Genomic DNA, 19,053 nt, shown 5'->3' with positions numbered 1-19,053 from the left:
CTTACTTTGACATACAGGTATGATTTGTGCCGTGCCAAGTGTTTCTTTTCTGACTTGAGTTCAAGGATGCCTGAACAAGGAACATGAAGCAAAGCACGGCTGGCTGTAATCTGTTGCTTCTGAGGCTAGGCAATGCAAATGTCGCTGATCTTCAATGTTCTTTGGGGCATTTTATTTTTCTTAGAGGAAGAAGGTTCACATCAGACTTCTTAGATGGATGAAGTCTTGAGGATACTTGTGGGTACTACATAATAATGATACATCAGTTTGAAACTGAACCCTGTGCTTCAGAAGTGGCTGCAATAGGAGGAATCAGCATGATCTCCATGGGTTTATGTTACAAAAATGAACACCAATTACAGTGCCTTTTTTCCACTGGGAGTTACCCCATCATTTTGTCTAATTATGGTACAAATCCCACAATGGCGAAAACCCTTCTTCTGTAAAGAACTAATTCCCTCTAGAAATGCTAAAAATCTTAAAGAACTCTAATTATAATACATTTTGCAATAGATAAAGAGAGCCAGAGAAAGACTGTGCCAGCCACTTACCACAGGAAAAAAAAACAAACCACAACAAACGACAGAAAAAGATGAAGGACTATCCTGGCAGACAAAGAGGGAATGTGAAGTAGTTTGTATAAACTCCTCTCATCCTTCATCTAGGCTCAAACCAAATATAATGACTCATGTATGCTTAAAAGCATTACTGTCAGTTGAGAGTTGATAGATTTATTGACATGTACTGAAGGAGTAATGTTGGACCAGAGAGACTTGGGAAGAAAATGTCTGAAAAGAAGTTCTACTATACTCCTAAGTTTTGAGACACTCCAAACTAGTGTGGGTACCCAGACTACTCAGGCATGCAGTTAGCTTTGTGTATTGTAGTTTCTGTTACCAGGCTTGTTATATCATTAAATGGGTTGCCTGTGATTGAAAAGGGGAAAACCTGTGATTTCCTCACTCCCAGTTCTATTTTTCAGACCAAGTTCCAACAACAGATTTGATTAGATTTCTGCAAACCTGAGTTAGTTCATTAAGCTGCAAAGCTCTACTGAGGGTTGCTCAAAGGAATGCTGAATGGCAAAAAGGTCAGCAGAGAAGAGCTGCAAGGCTTCTTCAGCACAACAGAGGGTGGTTGTGGAAGAGGATGACAAAGAATAGGCTACAGTCACTCAAAGATGAGGTTACCACATGTACACATACCACTAGGCATTAGTTTGTTGTGCCTGATGTTCTGTTACGAGTTTTAAACCTGCAGTGTTTAATAACGAGGCAGTGTTTAACACTGAAATTGCCTAAAGCACGTCTTCCCCAGCTGTCTAGTAAAACTTGAGTCCAAACTCTTATTTTCATTCAATGGAATGATCTGGCATACTTTATAACACTGAATGAAAGATCTTTCAGGCTCACTCACCAGAAAGAATAAACAGCCTTCCCAAGAGGAAGGCTGCATATTACATTTATTTACAGATTGGTCTACTAAAAAACCCAAAAGCAAATGATGATTACTGCTGGAAGATGATAGTTTGGGAAGTGAAAATCTGGTATAGCTGGATCTAATCACCTGAGAGACAGACAACAGCCCTTACTGCTTCCTGGCCATGGAGATGTTTGTTTGCCGTGTTTGTCTTCCCCTGAAAGAAACAATTGAAATAATTTATACACCCACAAAAATAATATCTCCAGAAAACAGACGAAACAGCAGGAGACAGCTACAGTCACACATCTACCCATAACAGACCTTCCCTTGCCTTGCATGCCTATTGTACAGATTATTATTCTCCATGTCATGGATACTTGTGTGCCTGCATAAACTGGACAGTCATACTCTCTCCACTGCTCTTGAGGTATAATTCCCATAATCTCCAGTTTCCTCAGCAGAAGAAAAAAAGAGGCAATGATGCTGAACTAATCAGTATTCGTAAAATGTAAAGACTTATTTGAGCCTTTAAGTGGCAGGAGTGATACCAAATTCTGTAGTGTTGACTACAGGTATTATGTCTGAATTGTGACTTGGTCATGGATGTGGAAGGCAGCTTTTCAGAGAAGGGCCTTCAAGATGTCATCTGGTCCATCCCACTACCTCAAAGCATAATAAACTCTTCCTAATCTCTTTGTTATTGCTGTTGTACAGCATGAGCACTGAAGACACAGAATTTCCACTAAAGCAGTATCCATTTGGAGGTGTTTTAAGAATTCTAAGCTAGACAAAATTCACTGGAAAAGTAGAAAATAGAGCAAAATCTCACCTGGGCTAACTGTATATTCAGTCTGTCAGCATATTTTTCCCAAATTGCTGTGCAGCAAATTATTACTCAGCCTCATGCCAGCTAAGCTGGTGCCAACCAGTCTGAGTGTGGAGGTAAGGACAGCAGAGCAATGTGTCTGGCAGTGAATTGTTGGATGGTTACAAGTGAAAGTCAAACAAAGGAAAAGCAGCCTCAGAATCCTGATGCCAGTGTTTTCTTTCTTCCCAAGTGGTCTGCCGATGTGCATATGGAGAATGTGGCTGTGCTGTAGTTCGTTGGTTAACTGTCCCTTTCAGTGTTGGTTATGCTCTATAACAATCAACAGCTTTCAAATTCAGCACATTAGCCAAAACCAGGTGCATTCAGAATGCTTTGCTCTTTCCTCACTCTGTTTTGTTAGATGCAGTCAACACATCACATTTCTTCCCCACTAGATGCCACCATGAAGTAAATGCAAACTGCTGTGGTGTTATCACCTGACTCCACATCCTGAGAGTCAGTGCTGAAAGAGCTGTTCAGAGCTTTTCGAAGCTGTGGAAGCATAAAAAAGTTGTGAACAACAGCAAATTCACATCAGTTTCATTCTGCTGTGACAAGCTGTAAGATTTACCAGTGAGTCTATTGCAACAACCTCACACTGGCCCATATGTAAACTTCCTGGGGTGTTACGGGCTAGTCATGCCACAGCTATTTGGACAGGTTCCTAGTAAGCTAAAGATTATGGGGTAACATTATAACATTGTTACACATTTGCTGCACATTAACTACTATAAACATGGATTAGTTTAAGTTAGGATTGCTAAGGCATAGGGAGTGAAGGAGAGATCTTCCTTGCAAATTTTGCTTCATCAGATGGCATCCAGGTTTGTGTCTTTCCAGGTGATAATACAGGCTTACAGAGCCTTAAAAAAATCCACCCTCAGCTGCTCTGTGCACCACAGCACTGGAAACACCCGCTTGTGAGTTCTGGGCCAAAGACAGGATTCTGATGTGGGAAGATGTTTAAGGGATGTTGGAAAAATAGTGGAAAGGTGCTGGAGGATGCCAAAGCCTGTGATACACTCAGATCCAGTTCATGGGTCTGTGTTGTCCTGTGAAGAGTGCCCCAATTCAGCACAAGCTTGCCCACACAGTGCAAAGGGTAGCTCAAGCCCAGTTTGCTTCTGAATCTCCCCCGCATTTTGAGGAAGAGCTTGTCTGCCTAATGCTTGCTGGCATGTGTGGGATACACAGAAGTATCCCAGGTAAGTGCTACTTGATCCTTCAGTATTGCTGGTAGGTATGTATTTTTTCATAAACTTACATGACTAAACGTCAGCCAGTAGCTATTGTGCAAGTGTTTCAGGACTTAAAGAGGAACTGGTTTTAGCACAGCAGCCCAGATCAAATAGATCAATTTCTTGCTTGCAGAGGACAGATTTCAAGTATCAAAGAATGTTGCTGAGCTCTCATTTGACTTGCAGGTGCCTGTTGTTGTATCTTAATCGACTGCTATTAAATGGGACTGTAAGAGCAGGGCTATGACCATGAAGACAGAATTAATGCAGAGAGAGTCGGTTTAGGAAGTCTGTGGCTTGATTAGCTTGATCAAATTATACTTTGAAAATGGGTTAATAAATCTAGAGGAGGAGGAAGGGAGGGGAAGCTCTTCTGAATTATTCATCATTTGTTTCCCAGTTGACAAGTTTACATAGACATGAAATTCAGGTGGGAGTACAGGGAGTGGGTTATTTATTAATTACATATGAATTGGACAGGCCTTTCCCCCTTGTATCCAGATTGACTTTCACAATTTAGCATTGCTTACAGCTGGACAACTTCTTTTTGCATTCAGATGAAGAAATTGTAGAGCACCTCTGAAAAATCCAATCCATCAAAATTAAAATTCAGTTTAGGATTATTTTTCACACATAACATCAACTGTCCTAGATGATACTTCAACTCTTACAAAAGGACTGAGGAAGAAATTTTCATACACCGCGTTCTAGAAAGCAAGTGTGCAAGGAACCGACTTATCATTGTGATATTTTAGGCTTTGTTTTGATATCTGTGCCCACAGAATGAACATCAGGAATTGAAGACTGCTCTTAAGTGTGCTGGAACTTCACAACCTTCTGTAAAAGTCTGAGGATGGTGAAGATGTCAGAGGGGCTTCATAGGTTTAGGCTTCTGGTAGATGGAATGCATAACATGCAGTTCGTTTTTGTGAACAAATGTGAAATCTGTGTCAGGAACGGTAACTGAAAATAATGGTTTTCCCAGTTAGCAAGGATGTAGTCTTAAATCTTGTAGCTTTAGCATTTCTTTAGAGAATTACGTATTTGGATGCTTTTTACTTAACATTTCCTGCAGTCTTTTTTTAAACCTACTGCATATATCAGGCAGACTTTGCCATCGCTAGGTTTATTTTTCTATCAATATTGCAACCACTGAGTTGACAGCTCATGTACCAAGAAAATATCATTTGGGATTTCCCCCCTTTTCAGATATATCTGCATCTGAATTTTTAGTTATGCATGTTGTTGTAAGACTGCATATTTTTTTTGCAGGGCACATGAATAAACAGGACTGTGAACAAACCTTCTGCCCATACCAGAATTAAGCTGAAGTATAGACACAGCACAAAAACATATCTTCTTTGAAAAAAAAAACCCACAATCATTCCACAATCCCGCCTAACTTGCTACCTGATCTGTAGCAAGTAAATTGACTTGTAGCATTTACTGTCAGCAGAGGGTAAGTAGCAGGAGGAGTTGTCTGCATCTTTCCTGTTACGCTTACCTGCTTTGAAGCTATAGCTCTCTATCTGCACTAGGATGTTACCTCATAAGTAGTTACCACATTAGTGACTGCAGGGTAAGGACATACTTCTTTTCCTAGTGAAGGCAAGGCATACAAATAAGGTTTCATTAATGCTGACAGTTAACGGGATGCGTGACTTCACATAAATTTTGGGTTTCAAACGTTTTTTGTTTCTTTTCCAAGTAAAATTGAAAAAGGTCCTTTGGGGAGCTCAAGGTTGATCCTCTGCTGAGTTATTATGCTGTTTGCAAAAGTATGTTCTCCTCTGCAGCCCTGTGAGGATATGAAAATAAAAGTTTATTTTTATATATTCTGACACAGAGAGGGAATATATTCTACATACCAACCTTTTCTGCTCAATGCTTAAGGGTTTGTTAATGCAGAAAATTCATGGATGTGGCTGGAAATCGTGGATGAGATTACTCAAGCCGAAATCCTGTAGAATATATATATGGTTTGGGGAGTTACACTATACTCAGGTCCTGGCATCTCCTAGACTAAATACCCTGGGAGATTTGGGAGCGATGGTGGTGTTCTGATAACTGTAGGCTTACTCTGACCTCACAGTCCCACCTACAGGGAACAACAGCAATGCATAGTTATTTTGCTGCTCCTTCAGAACGACAAACAGGTGGCTGTCTTCCTCTGCAGGCAGGGAGCGGAGGAGGTGATGAATTTACTAAATAGTCATATTTTTTTCCAATGTCAAAGATGGGGGCAAACTGTCCTGGTTCAAGTGATACTTACACAGACTGGTAGGGGGTCTTCTTACACAGATGTCCCCTGAGGCCAGCAATTAATTTGAAATGAGTGGCAGCACTTGAGCCTGTTTCTGCATATAAGCCAGTATCTTAGATCCACCATGGGAATAGTACAGAGCAGTCACTGACTCACCATTGATAGTAGAATGTTTCTTTATTTTTGTAAAAAAAACCAGTTTTCATAACAGATGGACAAGTGGGAGGGAAACAGACTGCTGGATGGGGAAGGGTGTGGATGTGACACCTGCAGTTCTCCAAGATCCAGCAAATCCATGCAAAATTTCCAATAACTCTCCTTATAACCAAAGAATGCCCAAGTCCACTAAAGCCCACTCAACAAGCACAGGTCAATGCATCCCAGCAGTCTCTTTTCTCAGAGACATCAGGTCTTGGACATCAGAAATGAGAATGACAAGGAGGAAAAGGCATTTTTATATTTCTCAACAGGAAAGACTTTAAAATTTGCTGGCATTGTACAGATAAATGAGGTACTGTAAGTGCTCTGGGACTGTAGATGTATCAAGTGGGACAGATCCTTTGTGTGAAATGAAGCTTTAGAAAGGAAAACTTGGCATTTTTATGTTAGAAGATGGGGCTGCCCTCCTTAGCAGTATTATATAGAATACGCAGTCTTCCCAAAGATATAATGTGAGAATATATAAAGTGGTTACTCTCTTATTTACAGTATTTACTGAATAAGTTCTAAAGGGTTGTGAGACTCTTCTGAATTAACAATCTTTAGTGCAAAAGAAAGAAGCACAGTTTTGACACCTACCTCTGGGAGGCTTGTCAGCTGAGATCAGAGGAATCAGAATTTGGGTCTCAACTCAGATTCTGATGCTGTCATTTTCTGTTAGTAGGTCTGGTATTTTATGTCAACATTTGAATCTGTCCTGCAGCATCTTGGAAATAAGGCTTTTTCACAGATAGTTGTGCTGGAAGGCTAGTGTGGTTAGTTGCTGATTTAGTATGTTAGAACATTTACAGTCTAAGTAAGTTGTAGCTTTCAAATGGCACATCAGGAAAATTGAGAGGTTGTACAGGGTAAGCCAGATGTCGAGACTGGGCTAGTCTGCCTCATGAATGAATGAGGCTGAATGAAAGACACATACCAAGCCACCTTGATCTGCATAGATTTTTGTTAAATCTAAATGTCATTGACTAACTCAGTAGCTGTCTGTCTTAGCTGGATTAATATCCAAATCATCACACAGAATTTGGGCTCTTGTGCAGTACTGGGAGTAGCACTCCTTGAGAGGCCAATCTTTAGATGGGCTGCGAAGCCACCATCCTGCCTGGTGGTATCTGTGTGTTGTCCCCATGGCAGAAAGCTTGAGGGTAACCCTCCTGCTGCCTTCTTTTCCAGGTAAACACAGCCAAGTGTGGCATGGGAAGATACTGCTGAGAGTGTATGGTTTGCTGTATTCCCTTACACAGTCACCATGCTATTTCACAAATTAAACCTGCTTATGTGGGGGTTAATGGAGTATGAAAGGTGCTATTCAATATAAGGAAGTGATTTTAAAGTAGTTTCGTACTAAATACATTGGTGAGAAAAACACTAGTCCTGTCCATGGACCAACTGCATCCAGTATGGAACATTACTTATCATTTTGCTCCCCCTCACAACAATCAGCTGTAAAAGCCATATTCCTATTCCAAACAGCTCACCCATATGCAGGCCTTTAAGGGTAAATATACAACCTGCTGTACAGAAAGCATTGGAGAAACAATTTCGTGTTACTATCACAAGTTCTTGGAGTCAGTGTCTTCTCTAACTTTCACGCTGGTTTTGTGTGGGGAGTTTACACTTTCCAAGTTGTTGGAGAGAAGAGAATTGGCAAAGTGTATACAAATGTGGAAAACACCTGGAGTGTTTATCGCTAAGCTAGAATTAGACTGTAATAAAGAAGATACGCTGGGTAAAATTCATGCCGATTAGAGATGTAGGCTGAAACAGTCTCACTCAAGGTTTTTCTGTAAGAGGCAGTGGCTCTCCCAGAAGTGATAGGCCACATTTGATTCCATCTTTCCCATCCACAGAAGCAAAGTCTATCTCTGTACATCACTCATAGGTAAAAGGATTGGGTCAGATTGTTGTTTCATAAATTTAAGTAAAAATTTTTTCCTCACTGTTCCAAATGATCACCAGGATATTTGAACCCAGGCTTTCCTTTAGTGCTCACTGAGTTTACTTTCCATCCACATGTTCCCTACTGGTCTGTATACAAAGCTGTTCACGCGATTCATTATTGCAGTGCCAGGCCCTGGCATTTCTTCAACTTTCTTTGGAGGAAAACAAATGAAAAAGCTTTGGAAGAACTAGTCTGTGTTTTGAGAAAGAAAACCCAACATGGGTATGAAAGGAAATGTTATTATGAATCTGAGTCTGTTAGGAGAACAATGTCCATTTGACTCCCAAACTTCACACTGCATTTTAATGACTGAGTGATACTGGGAAGGCTGAAAGGCACGAACATGTTTTCATTCAGCTTAGTTAATGGAATGGAGGACAAAGGAAGAGAGTTATAGTGTCTTTTAACATTTTTTCTCCCCTGCTGCTCATTTCCTGCTGATGGTTTCTTTTATTTAAAACCTTTGTTAAATTTTATCTTTATTTGCTTTCCTATTTTGAAAGTTCTGTCTCTTTCTGATGTCTGGAATGCAACTATTCACTGTACGGTTTTTAATGTCAGAAACCAATAGTTCCAGCAGGTGATGAAACATTTATATACTTCTGAAACTCTATTGTGTAAATCTGTCACTCAAGTGGAAAAAAGGCAGTTTAAGGTTTTCCCTCTTGAATGGGAGAAATGCCTGAGAATTTCCAAACCACTGATAATTTCTGTATGTGCCCTGTGGGCTCTTCCCGCTTATGCCACTTAACTTTGTTGATTCAACTCTTTTTACAAGCAAGGAATTTAAGGGCAGAGAGATAGGTCAGTAAATACAGGCTCCAGGACACATTCTGGTATGTGTCTGTTTTGCGTTTTTGGCTGTCATTATTGTGGCTTTTACCATTTTCTGCAAGGGCTTTTAGAGGGATATGAGTCTTTCCTGACAGCAGAAAGTTTCTGTAATATAAATTTTATTGAGAGTGTTGTACACGTTGCCTGTAGTGTCAACAGCCAGTGGGTCCCAGCCAGCCTGTCAAAGTTGCCCAACACTCTCCAGATACTCAGTGCTGCTGTTGATGGTTATGCGGTAAGTTGTAGGGCTCAATAGGCAGGCAGAGATTCTTTCCACCACCATTTTGCTGAGCAAAACGTGTTTCACAAGCACAGAGCCCTCTTTGCTTTGGCATCTCTAGGTAGTAGGAATCCTACTGTGCATTTCTACATCAGTGAACTGCTGGGTGTTCTCAGTGCCCTCTGGAGATGTGGTGATTGGGGAAATAACATGCTTGAGGCGCAAGAGCATGGAAAAAAGCAATATGAGGAGCATAGCCAGAAGTGTTAGGAACAATCCCACATACACATAGAGGCTGGAATATTTATCTGCTGTTGTGTCTACTTCTGTAGCCAGGGTTGGAAAGTGGACTCGGCCAGTCAGGTTTCCACGGAATTTGAAATAAATCTCAGTCATTGCTCTCTGTCAGCTTTCGTCCATTTTCCCTATTTACCTTCAGATTTCCTGTCTTCCTCACCAGACTCACAAAGGAGGTCAAGAGAGGAAACTTAGGACAGATGGCGTGATGGCTTCAGCAATAAATATGCTCCATCCTCTTGGTCTCAGGGCTCCTGGTTCACACAGTTAAGCACACTGCATGAGACAGGCCTTTGCAAATCATTTTGCAAGTTGCTATTACAATGACAAGCATTGAACTTGTGTTTTACACTGCCTTTTATTTTGTACTGAAAATGCTTTGGTCCTTCTTTTGGTAGATCGCCTCCTTTGGCAGGTGGAAAGCTTTGGTCTTTCTCTCAAATTGAGCTGCAAAGGTTTGCACTGCTTTGGTCTTTGCAAGTGTTGTTTTCCAAACAGAGCTTTCTGCCAGCTTTTCCCACAGCAGGTGGTTTATCCTTGTATGAGCTGGGGATGGGTTTTTTCTGCTTTGCCAGGCTGCTGGGGGATCTCTTCACTCCTAATCCAGGGCTATTGATATTTGCTTAAAGAGTATGGAGTTTTGAGTTTCTCATTAGGAACAGCCAAAAAGTCAGCTTTCTAAAAGGAAAAAAAGGAGAGAGGGATAAAAAAATGAAATCAGGTACCAAAATAGCCTAGTCTATATGTGCTATCTTTAGAACAGAGAAGAAAACACTTGTCATGCTCCTGTGAGACACCTTGAGATTAGAAGCACTGAGTATTTAGAGAAAGCCCATGCAAATCTAATTGTTAGGACCTCCTCTGGTAACACTCACTGCTTACTTATGGGTAAGAGAAAGCCCCACGGTCTATGGAATTAGATGCCATGGAGGAAGGGAAGATATGAATCCAGGCACTGTCTTCCACCATGTGTCTCATCGATTGTTTATCAGGACCCTCTGTTTCTGAGGTAGGGTGTGCCTGACAGGCATCCAGAGCCCTGCCAGTCCCACTGGGGCAACTCTGCCGCAGGATATGGCACTTCACCACCTCCTGGGAGCAGAACTTACTAGAAAAGGGGGGCACCTTAATGTTTTAGCATTGTCAATTCTTCCAGCTGGAAACAGAAAACATAAATGCTGAAATTTCACTGTAAATGGTACGCCCAAAAGCATCATGTTCTGCTGTGATAAGACCAAAATTTTGGGTTTAGCTGAAGCAAAAATGATAGCACTGATACAAAGTGATGATGTTCATTACAAATACACCTACATAAGATGTAAATAGAGTAATATTAATATGGTAATATACTATGGTAGTCAGAGTAAAATGAAATGTTAAGTAAAAATTGTAACAGCTCTGATGCTTTTAGATAAGATTTCACCTAAAAGGCACTGCTGCAAAAATTTTTTACTTTCATGTGCCTTCAGATTGTAAAATCTAGCTTGTTTATTGGCAGCATTTGGTTATGTTCTCAGCCACGTACCAATAGGAACAACACCTTGCTGTTTTTCAGATAGGGGTGGTTGAAATCTGGAGGCCTGAGTCATCAAAGCACTGATACTCAGGCTTGCTTTACAGACAAGACAGACCTACTTTGGCTCGCGTGATGGAGAAACATCTGATGTGCTGAGATTTTGGAGGAGAGACGCTGGGGACTGTCTACACTTTACCTCCCAGCTCCTACAATACCTTCTTCAGTATCAAAGCATTTGAGATAACAGTGATCCAGTTTAGGGATTATTGGGCCGAGTCCTGCTTAGTAATAGTCTGGCTAAGCTGGGCCAAATTGCTGATTGAAAAAATTGCCTGGGGAATTTGACTTCTGCAGTCCCTGTGCGGGTAGTGGATTCTGTACTCTGCTTTGTGCAGGAGGGTATGGGCAAGCATGGTAGAAAAGGCCTGCTCAGTATTTTTCCAGGGGCTGACACAATCCCTTTGGAGCCAGTTATTCTGGCAGCAGGTTTGGTGCTGATGCAAAAACATAGGACATGAAAGTGAAGGTTGTGTTACAGCCAGGCACTTTTGCTCTCAATTATAGGGCAATAACTGTGATTTTCACACTTCAAACATATAAATGGACATTCTCCCCCCATGAAGAATATTCTTATGTTACACAGCAGGTGGGAAATAGAGGGTGTGAAGGTTACTGGCCATATTAAACCTCTGTTTTAACAACGTGATTTCTCAGTTGACAATGAAATGTAATCAGTCTGGAATCTGACACTTGTTTGAGTTGAAGTACAGAGCAATAACTTTGCCCATCTCATCTGCTGTCTTACTGAGAGCAAAAGCCAGAGCTGCTCTCCTTAAGCAGAGAGCCTAATGGTTTTACATACTTCATAAAATTAGACTGCAGAATGCTAAGGACATTAGCCTGAAGTTCAATAATTAACTACAAACCAAGACATTGAATTAACAAAGCTCAGCTGGGCATTTATTGATAAAAGGAGCAGATTAATAGTGAAAAAGTATTAGCACTGGGGAGTTGGCACAGCTTGCCTTTTTTTTTTTTTTTTCCCCTCAACTATAGAATTGTTGGAGCAATTTACTACTCAGAAAGCTGTGAAATTAACTACATCTTTTCCAGAAATGAGCCAGAAATAATTCAGTAGCTCCAGGCAATCCCGAAGATTTTTGCTTTTCAATCTACCAATTACCTCATTGGGCACAGCTTTTTGGGTATTTGTAGATTTAGCTTTGCATACTCCCTGTTAAGGAACAGAGGCTTGAAGACTGTAGAGACTGAGGTCATGTGAAAATAAGTGGTACACAAAGATTCTGAATAAACTGTGTATAGAACAGATCAGCACTGTAACTTTGTATGACTCAGATTACAAAAGGCAAAACCTCACTGGTTACCGTGAGAAGCCCTCAAGTCCATGGATAGAGATAGTAAGTAAAAGTTTGTTACAGAGCAGAGCAGCATAACTGGAGCCCACATTCCTGTGATCTAAGTTGTTGATCAAGGTTTAGTTATTCTCTTCTGGCTGGGCCATGCTCCTGTTTCTGAAAGGTGCCAAGCACCATTAGTGTTCGCTGATGCTCAGTGGGTACAGATTGATTCCAAGCAGACACTTCTTTTTTCATCAGTTAGTGGTTGTTTTTAACCAAAGATTAAAAAGACCCAAACCCAATATATTTCATTTAATAAAAATCAGTAATGAAAATAGAAGGCTCATACGAAACAACAGAAAGGTTTTTTCTCAGAGTGTGTCACTGAGACAGGAAATTCATGATCCAAAATTACCATCCTCCCACTGCAGCTATCAGGGTTTGGGGACCTTCAGGTTTGGGGAGTTTTTATGAAGACTGCGTGGCCCTACTCTGCACTTTTGTAGGTCACACAGTAGCGGAGAGAAAGATTTTCCCCAAAACAGTGCAGACAGACAGTACAAATTGATCTTGCAGCTGCAGTGAATGTCTCGTCTTGCCTACTTGCTTCCCATACTTTACTCCCGTATTTGGTGTAAGTGCTTGCTTGCACTTGCCAGCAAGGCATCTCTGAAAGTGCAAGTAAATTCTCTGAGTTCTATTTTGCTTTTCCACTCAATACTCCAGCTACTACAAAGAGGTAAGTGGGACAAAATAGTCACACAATTACTTGTGTAGCTTCTCCAGGGCTGTTAAACTGCACTGAACTGGCTGGCAAGCACAGAAAGGTTTGGTTTTGAACACATACAGTACCAGGTGTATTCTGTCTAGGTGACCTTTAGAGAAAAAAAATCATTATTGTAGAAACGTAAACAAAGCATCAAAGTATCAATTCTGTCCATGGCTTGCATTTTCTCCAGGGAGGATCTGAGGAAGAGGAAGCGGGGTGAGTGTGTGTGTGTGTGTGTGTCTTCTTTCAGTGGTGGACGCTATTTTTTGTTCTCATGCTGAAGTGCAAGATAGCATGTCAGTGTCTCAGCTGTGGCAGTGCATAGGAAGAGAACAGAATAAAGCATAGTTACCTTTCAGAGCAGGCAGGGGTGTTGGGACTAGGCACTAGAGCAGCTGGTTCAGACCATGAGCTTGCTGGTGATTTATCTAGGAACATCTCCTCCCAGGTAGTGGGATTTGAGCCGAAAAGATTTGCTGTCTTATTGCTGGAGTCAGGATATTGTCTTTTCAGCAACAGACATGCCAAGTGCACTTTCTTCTCGTCTGCTCCTGAATTCACATGGTTTGCTGGCAGGAATGGCTCTTACTCCCGGTCTTGAGATGTCAACTGACAGTCTAACTGGACATCACTGCTGATGCCCTTCCTTCGCAGGCAGCTGGAGAAGGGGACAAAGGAACCTTCTCTTCATGAGCTTCACTGCATGGATGGAAACAGCGAGTCCCCTCCCTCAGCAGCGGCAGGCAGCAGAGCGGAGAGGATGGGTAGCGCTTGGGTGCTGCTGCGTCTTGGCAGCAGGCAAGGAGGGAAGGGAGGGAGGCTGTGAGCTCAGCTCACAGCAAAGTTTGTGCAAGGTTCGTCTTAACCCTTTCGTGCTTGCTGCCTGCTAATTGTGGAATAAGACATGTGCCAGGAGGACAGGTTATCTCTAATTTTCTGGAAGGTGCAAAGGTTTTTTGTTTTGTGATTTTTGGGCAGGGTTCCCTGGTGAGGGCTCCCAGCTGGCTTCCCGTCTGGAGCCATGAACAAGTGTCACTTTTCAGCTGAGACCCTCAGGATAGTCCCCAGGCATTGCTCTGTGGCATTGCAGCTTTTGATGTGTTTTTGTCCCTGTGCTTACAGTTTAGTGGTTTGGGATGGGCTGTGAGGCTGGTTTAGTTTACGGGTCCTCTGTCCCCTGAGTAGTTTGAAATTGTGCATGAACAAGCATAACCCCAACTTTGCAGTGTTGTGGGGAAAAATTATTTTCACCAATTTATGAATGTGTGAAGCACAGATCTATCTGCAGAAATGAGATAGAAGGAGCCAAGATTAGGGTGAGAATTCAAACCATCCTGATCCCTCTGATTACCACACCTTTTGACCTGCATTTCTTAGCTCCCCTCTGGCTGACAAAGCAAAGATGTTTTGTGATCCTGTTCCACTTATGACACAAATTAGGGTAAAACATATCAATGAATCTCTATAATTTTAGTTGTGTGCATGTTTCAGAGGGATGATGGGGAACAAGGTTTCCTTTGCTTTATGTAAGGTGGCTCAGTTTGATGCATTGCAGCGACCCCCAGGGTTTCACCAGCAGAGGACCACAGCTGGATGTGACCAGTACATAGATGGAGTAGCTGCAGTTTGCAGCTCTAAGCACTGAGCTGTGTACAGCAGCATGCAGCTGTATTTTACACGTCCATGTCCCTTGTGCCCCAGGAGGTGGGTTGGCTGGAGGCACCTCATGGGGTGAACCTGATGCACAGGCCCACACTGGCCACTTGGCTTGTGGTAGTTCCCAGTGCCTACAGGTTGTCTTTTGTAGCCTGTGTTTGGGGCGCTGAGAGCAAGGTTCCCCTCTGAAAAGTGGGTCCCACACAGGGATTTGGGAAAGACAAGTTCATTCGCTCTCTACAGCTTTCTGTGTGACAAAATAGAGACGTTTAATCTCAAAACTGTCTCCTCAGAATAGCTCTTCCTCTCTGGTCCCCCATGGCCACAGCCTGAGCAGAGGGGACAAAGAGTGATGAAACCCAGAGCTGCACAACTCTTTCATCCTCCGGGGGCAGAGGGCTGTATTATAAATCCATCTCTCTAAGGGCTCTTCAATCTCTGGGGCTCACCACCACAGTGTATTATTGCAATGCAGCACTATTTAGATAAATAAAACATAGTCCCTGGAAAAAACACAATTTTTCCATGCTTCTGTAGTGGGATGAACTCTCTGAAAACCAAGACTTATAAGACAGCTTTGATTGCTGATTTTATTTCACATTTCCTTTGCTGTAATATCATGTGCAGTGCCCAGTGTTGCAGTCTATGCCATGATTCCCTGCTAGGCGCATAGGAATGAGAATGCAGTGATAAACCAGAAGGAAGATTATGTGTATTTTTCCCTGGAATCTATACAACTGCTACTTTACCAACTAACTACCTGACAGCACCTCCAAACCCTGGGTACATGCCCTCTTATTTAAAAAAGAAACAAATGAGAGCTCTATTTAACTAGGAACTGTGTTGCTTGTTGAGTTATGAGACCCAGAAGAGACAGACGTGTTGAAATCCTGCGACCCTGCTTTCTATATAATGTTAATGAGCAGTCTTGAAATGAAAGGCTCTCTCTCCCCATCCGTGCAATCCAGCTTCTCTGCTCAGCTTTTTTCCCCTTTGTTGATTTTGCAGTAAATTATCTCTCCCTTTTGTGGGACCAAGCTGCTGTTTGCTGGATGGGTACACTTAGATTTCTTGTTTCCTTTGTAGCGGGGTATAATGAAGACAGATGAATTTTAGATAATGCCACAATTTATAACAGCTGAGTCTGATAAATGCCTGACTGAGTGATTGCTGAGTTCCTGAATTGTTGAGAAGTATGTAAGGCTTTCTCTTTATGTAAATTTTTGGGCCAATCAATGACAAATTTGTGCTACATAAATTGAAGGTGTACAAATTGCCTTGGAAATACACAGAGATATGAGCCCAGTGAAGGTAAATTTTTAAGCAGCCATTGAGAATTTGGGAGCAAAACACCAGGGAGCTTGTTAGGTTCTTTGCGTTATTTGACCTGTGTCTCAAACTTTGTATCAGGTCATTTTATATATCTTTCTCATAATGGGCCCATACCAGTCTTAGAGTGAAATTTGGATTTAACAATGCATAAATAAGATCTTTGAATGATTGCTAGCGTGTGTAATCTGTATGTTCCTATAGGGCTGCTTCTGTTATCCAAATTCATGAGTCCTGTGAACATAGTAAATGCATACTTCAGGTCTTTAAAAAATATTTTCAGTGCAGCTGCAGTGAGTGGAGAAAGAGCTGTGCAGTTCTCTCCCCATGTCCCTTTCCTAGCAGACACATCCCAGAATGGTTTATTCAAATCCTTAGCAGTAAAGACCTTCCATCATTTGGGGCTGTTTGTGTTTGGGAGGGCCAGGGCCAAGCGAGAGGTCTCTTTTGCTAATGTAGATGCTGTATATTGAACTCGGGAAAGAGCCACAACTTGGTAGGTGTCTGTGCACATGTCAAAGATGACAGAGAAAACAGAAGCAGGGGCTGAGTTTTCAGTATTAAGGGCAGAAAGGCAGACTTTTAACTCAGATTTATTATGTCTGAAGCATATTTGGTGTTTGGATATATTTTCCACCTGTTGTTTAGAGGTTACACTTAATACCAGCTCACTGTTTCTCCATTTCTGTCCTTCTCTTTCCTCCTCTTAAAACAATTTCCTTCACTTACATGGTTAATCCCTGCCTGGATAAGAGTTTGGCTGACTGAGCTGTTGTACTGAGCTGAGGCAGCTCAGCTTGCCTGGAGTTTCACTGGCTTTCAAAGAGCTTAGGTGGAGTTCACCCACTTCTCCCCTGAGAGCACTGCTAGAAACCTGCACCAGATGGCTTAGAAATCGGCTCAGCATTGTGAATTTCTAGTTGTATTCATTACTTATGGTAATAATCATACTCAGCACTTCTGTATTTTCAAGACACTTCACACACAGTCCTTCAGTGAGGTACAGTCAGACAGCGTTGGACTGCCAAGTGTTCAATTTTAAACAGCTTTTGTGGCTGTAACAGGCTTTGTAGCTGTGCAATGTAGTGACCCATTGGACACCTCCTTGAAGAGGTGCCCAGCCCCTCTCTAGCTTTAGAGGCCACAAGGTCCAACTCCCAGGGTGCTCAGATGTTATTAGATATATCACATCACGTGGCAAAAGACCTGTCCTTTGCTTTTCCTGCCTTCCTCACCCCTGCCTTGGCCACCACCAGAGGTGCTAGGAGGCCCCTTGCTGCCATGAGGAGAGTTAGGTAACTGGAACTGCCTGAGGTGTTTGCTTGAGTTGTTGTTTTTCCAAAGATCAGGATGGTTCCTAGTCTCCACCTAGAACTGTACAAGTGCTATGAACAAGAGGGTAAGGTACTGTGGGGAGATGCTGAAGCAAGTGACAAAACTTAGCACTGCCTGTTTTGGCAGAGTGGAATCCGTTGTACATATGTTCTTGTTTTAATTTGTTTTAGTATGTTTTTTCTTTATGGCCATGGCACTGAGTAGCAGATGATCTATACCACAAACGGGCTTGTGGAACACATGAAAAATCATGTTTCAGTAGGTTGTGAGTCAGGAGCCTCTAATGAATGTTTGGACTTTCAACTATTCATTGCTCATTCAGATTTGTGTGAAATAGGTCTAGCTGCCACCAGCTTTAAGGGAGAAATACCACAGCCCGTGGGATGGAATCCTTGAAAGCAAAGAAAGTTGCCTGGAGTTTGTTTCTTGCTTAGACCTCTAAGGGCCCCAATAAAATATACTGTCTTCTCTCTGTCTCATTTCTTTTTCATGAAAAAGTATTAGTACTCCCTGCCCCCCCCAACAACAACAATATCAATACTAAGTGCTACGCAAATGCATGTGGTCATGTGCCCACTGCTCCAGCAAAGCCAAGTGCCTTTCCCTCTGTGCATTCCCACACAGTCTTGTTTTGTTCAGTGTCTGAAAATGCTCATGTATTTGGACTAAAAGAGTTTAAGGAGTTTTGTTGCTTCAAAAGGCTTTGGGCTGTTTTGACAATTTAGCTTTGTTTTGAACTTCCTTCAAAAATATTGCAATGCTTCAGTTTATTTATAGAAACTTACTCTCCCACAGATAACTGAAGACATTTAGCCTAGTCTGATGTTACTGCTAATTTTTAGGAACATTTCTAATTTGATTTACTGTTGTCAGTGAAGGGCTACATTGTCCTGCACAGAAGCCTGTCTGAAACCATCCTAAGCTTCAATTTCATGAGCAAGCTTCTGAAGAAGGCATTGCAGGTCCCCAAAATGGTGTTAACACCACTCACAGAAGAGACTTCCAGGGCTCTAGGTAAGTCGATAAGAGCTAGCTCAGGTAGGGCCAGCTGGCAGTGAGCAGGGTCGTATGGACAACCTCTTGGAGCAAGGTGTTACCTAAAAAGCAGCTTCCATTTGGATCCAAACTACAAGTACATGAGAGCAACCCTTCATCAAGGTCCCACGCAGGTCCTTGTGGGCCTTGGCAAAAATTAGTTGAACACCACATCAGGGATAGAACTTAAAACATACCCTGGGTTCTGCAGCCCATGGTCTGGAATATTATTTTTTCTTCTGAAGTAGGGCAGTTCCTGCAGCAGTGCCTATCTTTAGGGAGTTCAGCACAATTCCTAGACCCAAGAGCTTCAGGTAAGTCTGGAGAAGCTCTCAGATGTGCTGATCGTCTGTTTTTGGCTGGCCAGTTGCTAAGATACAACCTGAGAGGTGCTTGCATGCCAGTGAGCCACTCAGTTTTAGTCATTTAAATTGGGTGCTTGTTTTTATCTCTCAAATCAGGCTTGTCTTACAGCCCATCTGCACTGCTTACCAGATGATCTTAATATAACTGATAACAATGCCCAATAAATACTAACAACTGGGCCTTTTTTTAGCAACAAAATAGCAGACTGGCTTTCAGGACACTAAGTTGTTTCTCTGCATCATGGACAACTAATCCATGTAGACAGTGCAGCATTTGTTGGGAATTGGGTCACTCATGGAATTTTTTTCTTCCTGTCTGCATGGCAGGGCTAGTGCCCCAGGGGAGACTTGGTATGGACCTCAGTATCAGAAACAACACCTGGAGTATGT

At 42.1% G+C, this 19,053-nt stretch overlaps 1 protein-coding gene across 1 annotated transcript; it reads right to left on the bottom strand.

Annotated features, from left to right (window-relative positions):
- Positions 1-5,795: 5,795 nt before the first annotated feature.
- On the bottom strand, positions 5,796-13,722 carry SERTM2 (serine rich and transmembrane domain containing 2). Its single transcript, XM_056359225.1, has 2 exons — positions 13,296-13,722; positions 5,796-9,978 (listed from the first exon to the last, which is right to left on the bottom strand). Exon 2 carries the CDS (start codon positions 9,397-9,399, stop codon positions 9,121-9,123), a length of 279 nt encoding a protein of 92 aa, XP_056215200.1. The 5' UTR covers positions 9,400-9,978; positions 13,296-13,722; the 3' UTR covers positions 5,796-9,120.
- Between the last annotated feature and the right edge of the window lie 5,331 nt (positions 13,723-19,053).

The sequence above is a fragment of the Falco biarmicus genome, chromosome 14 (genome assembly GCF_023638135.1).
Source record: "Falco biarmicus isolate bFalBia1 chromosome 14, bFalBia1.pri, whole genome shotgun sequence".
NCBI lineage: Eukaryota > Metazoa > Chordata > Aves > Falconiformes > Falconidae > Falco > Falco biarmicus.
This window is presented reverse-complemented; position numbering and strand designations above follow the sequence as displayed.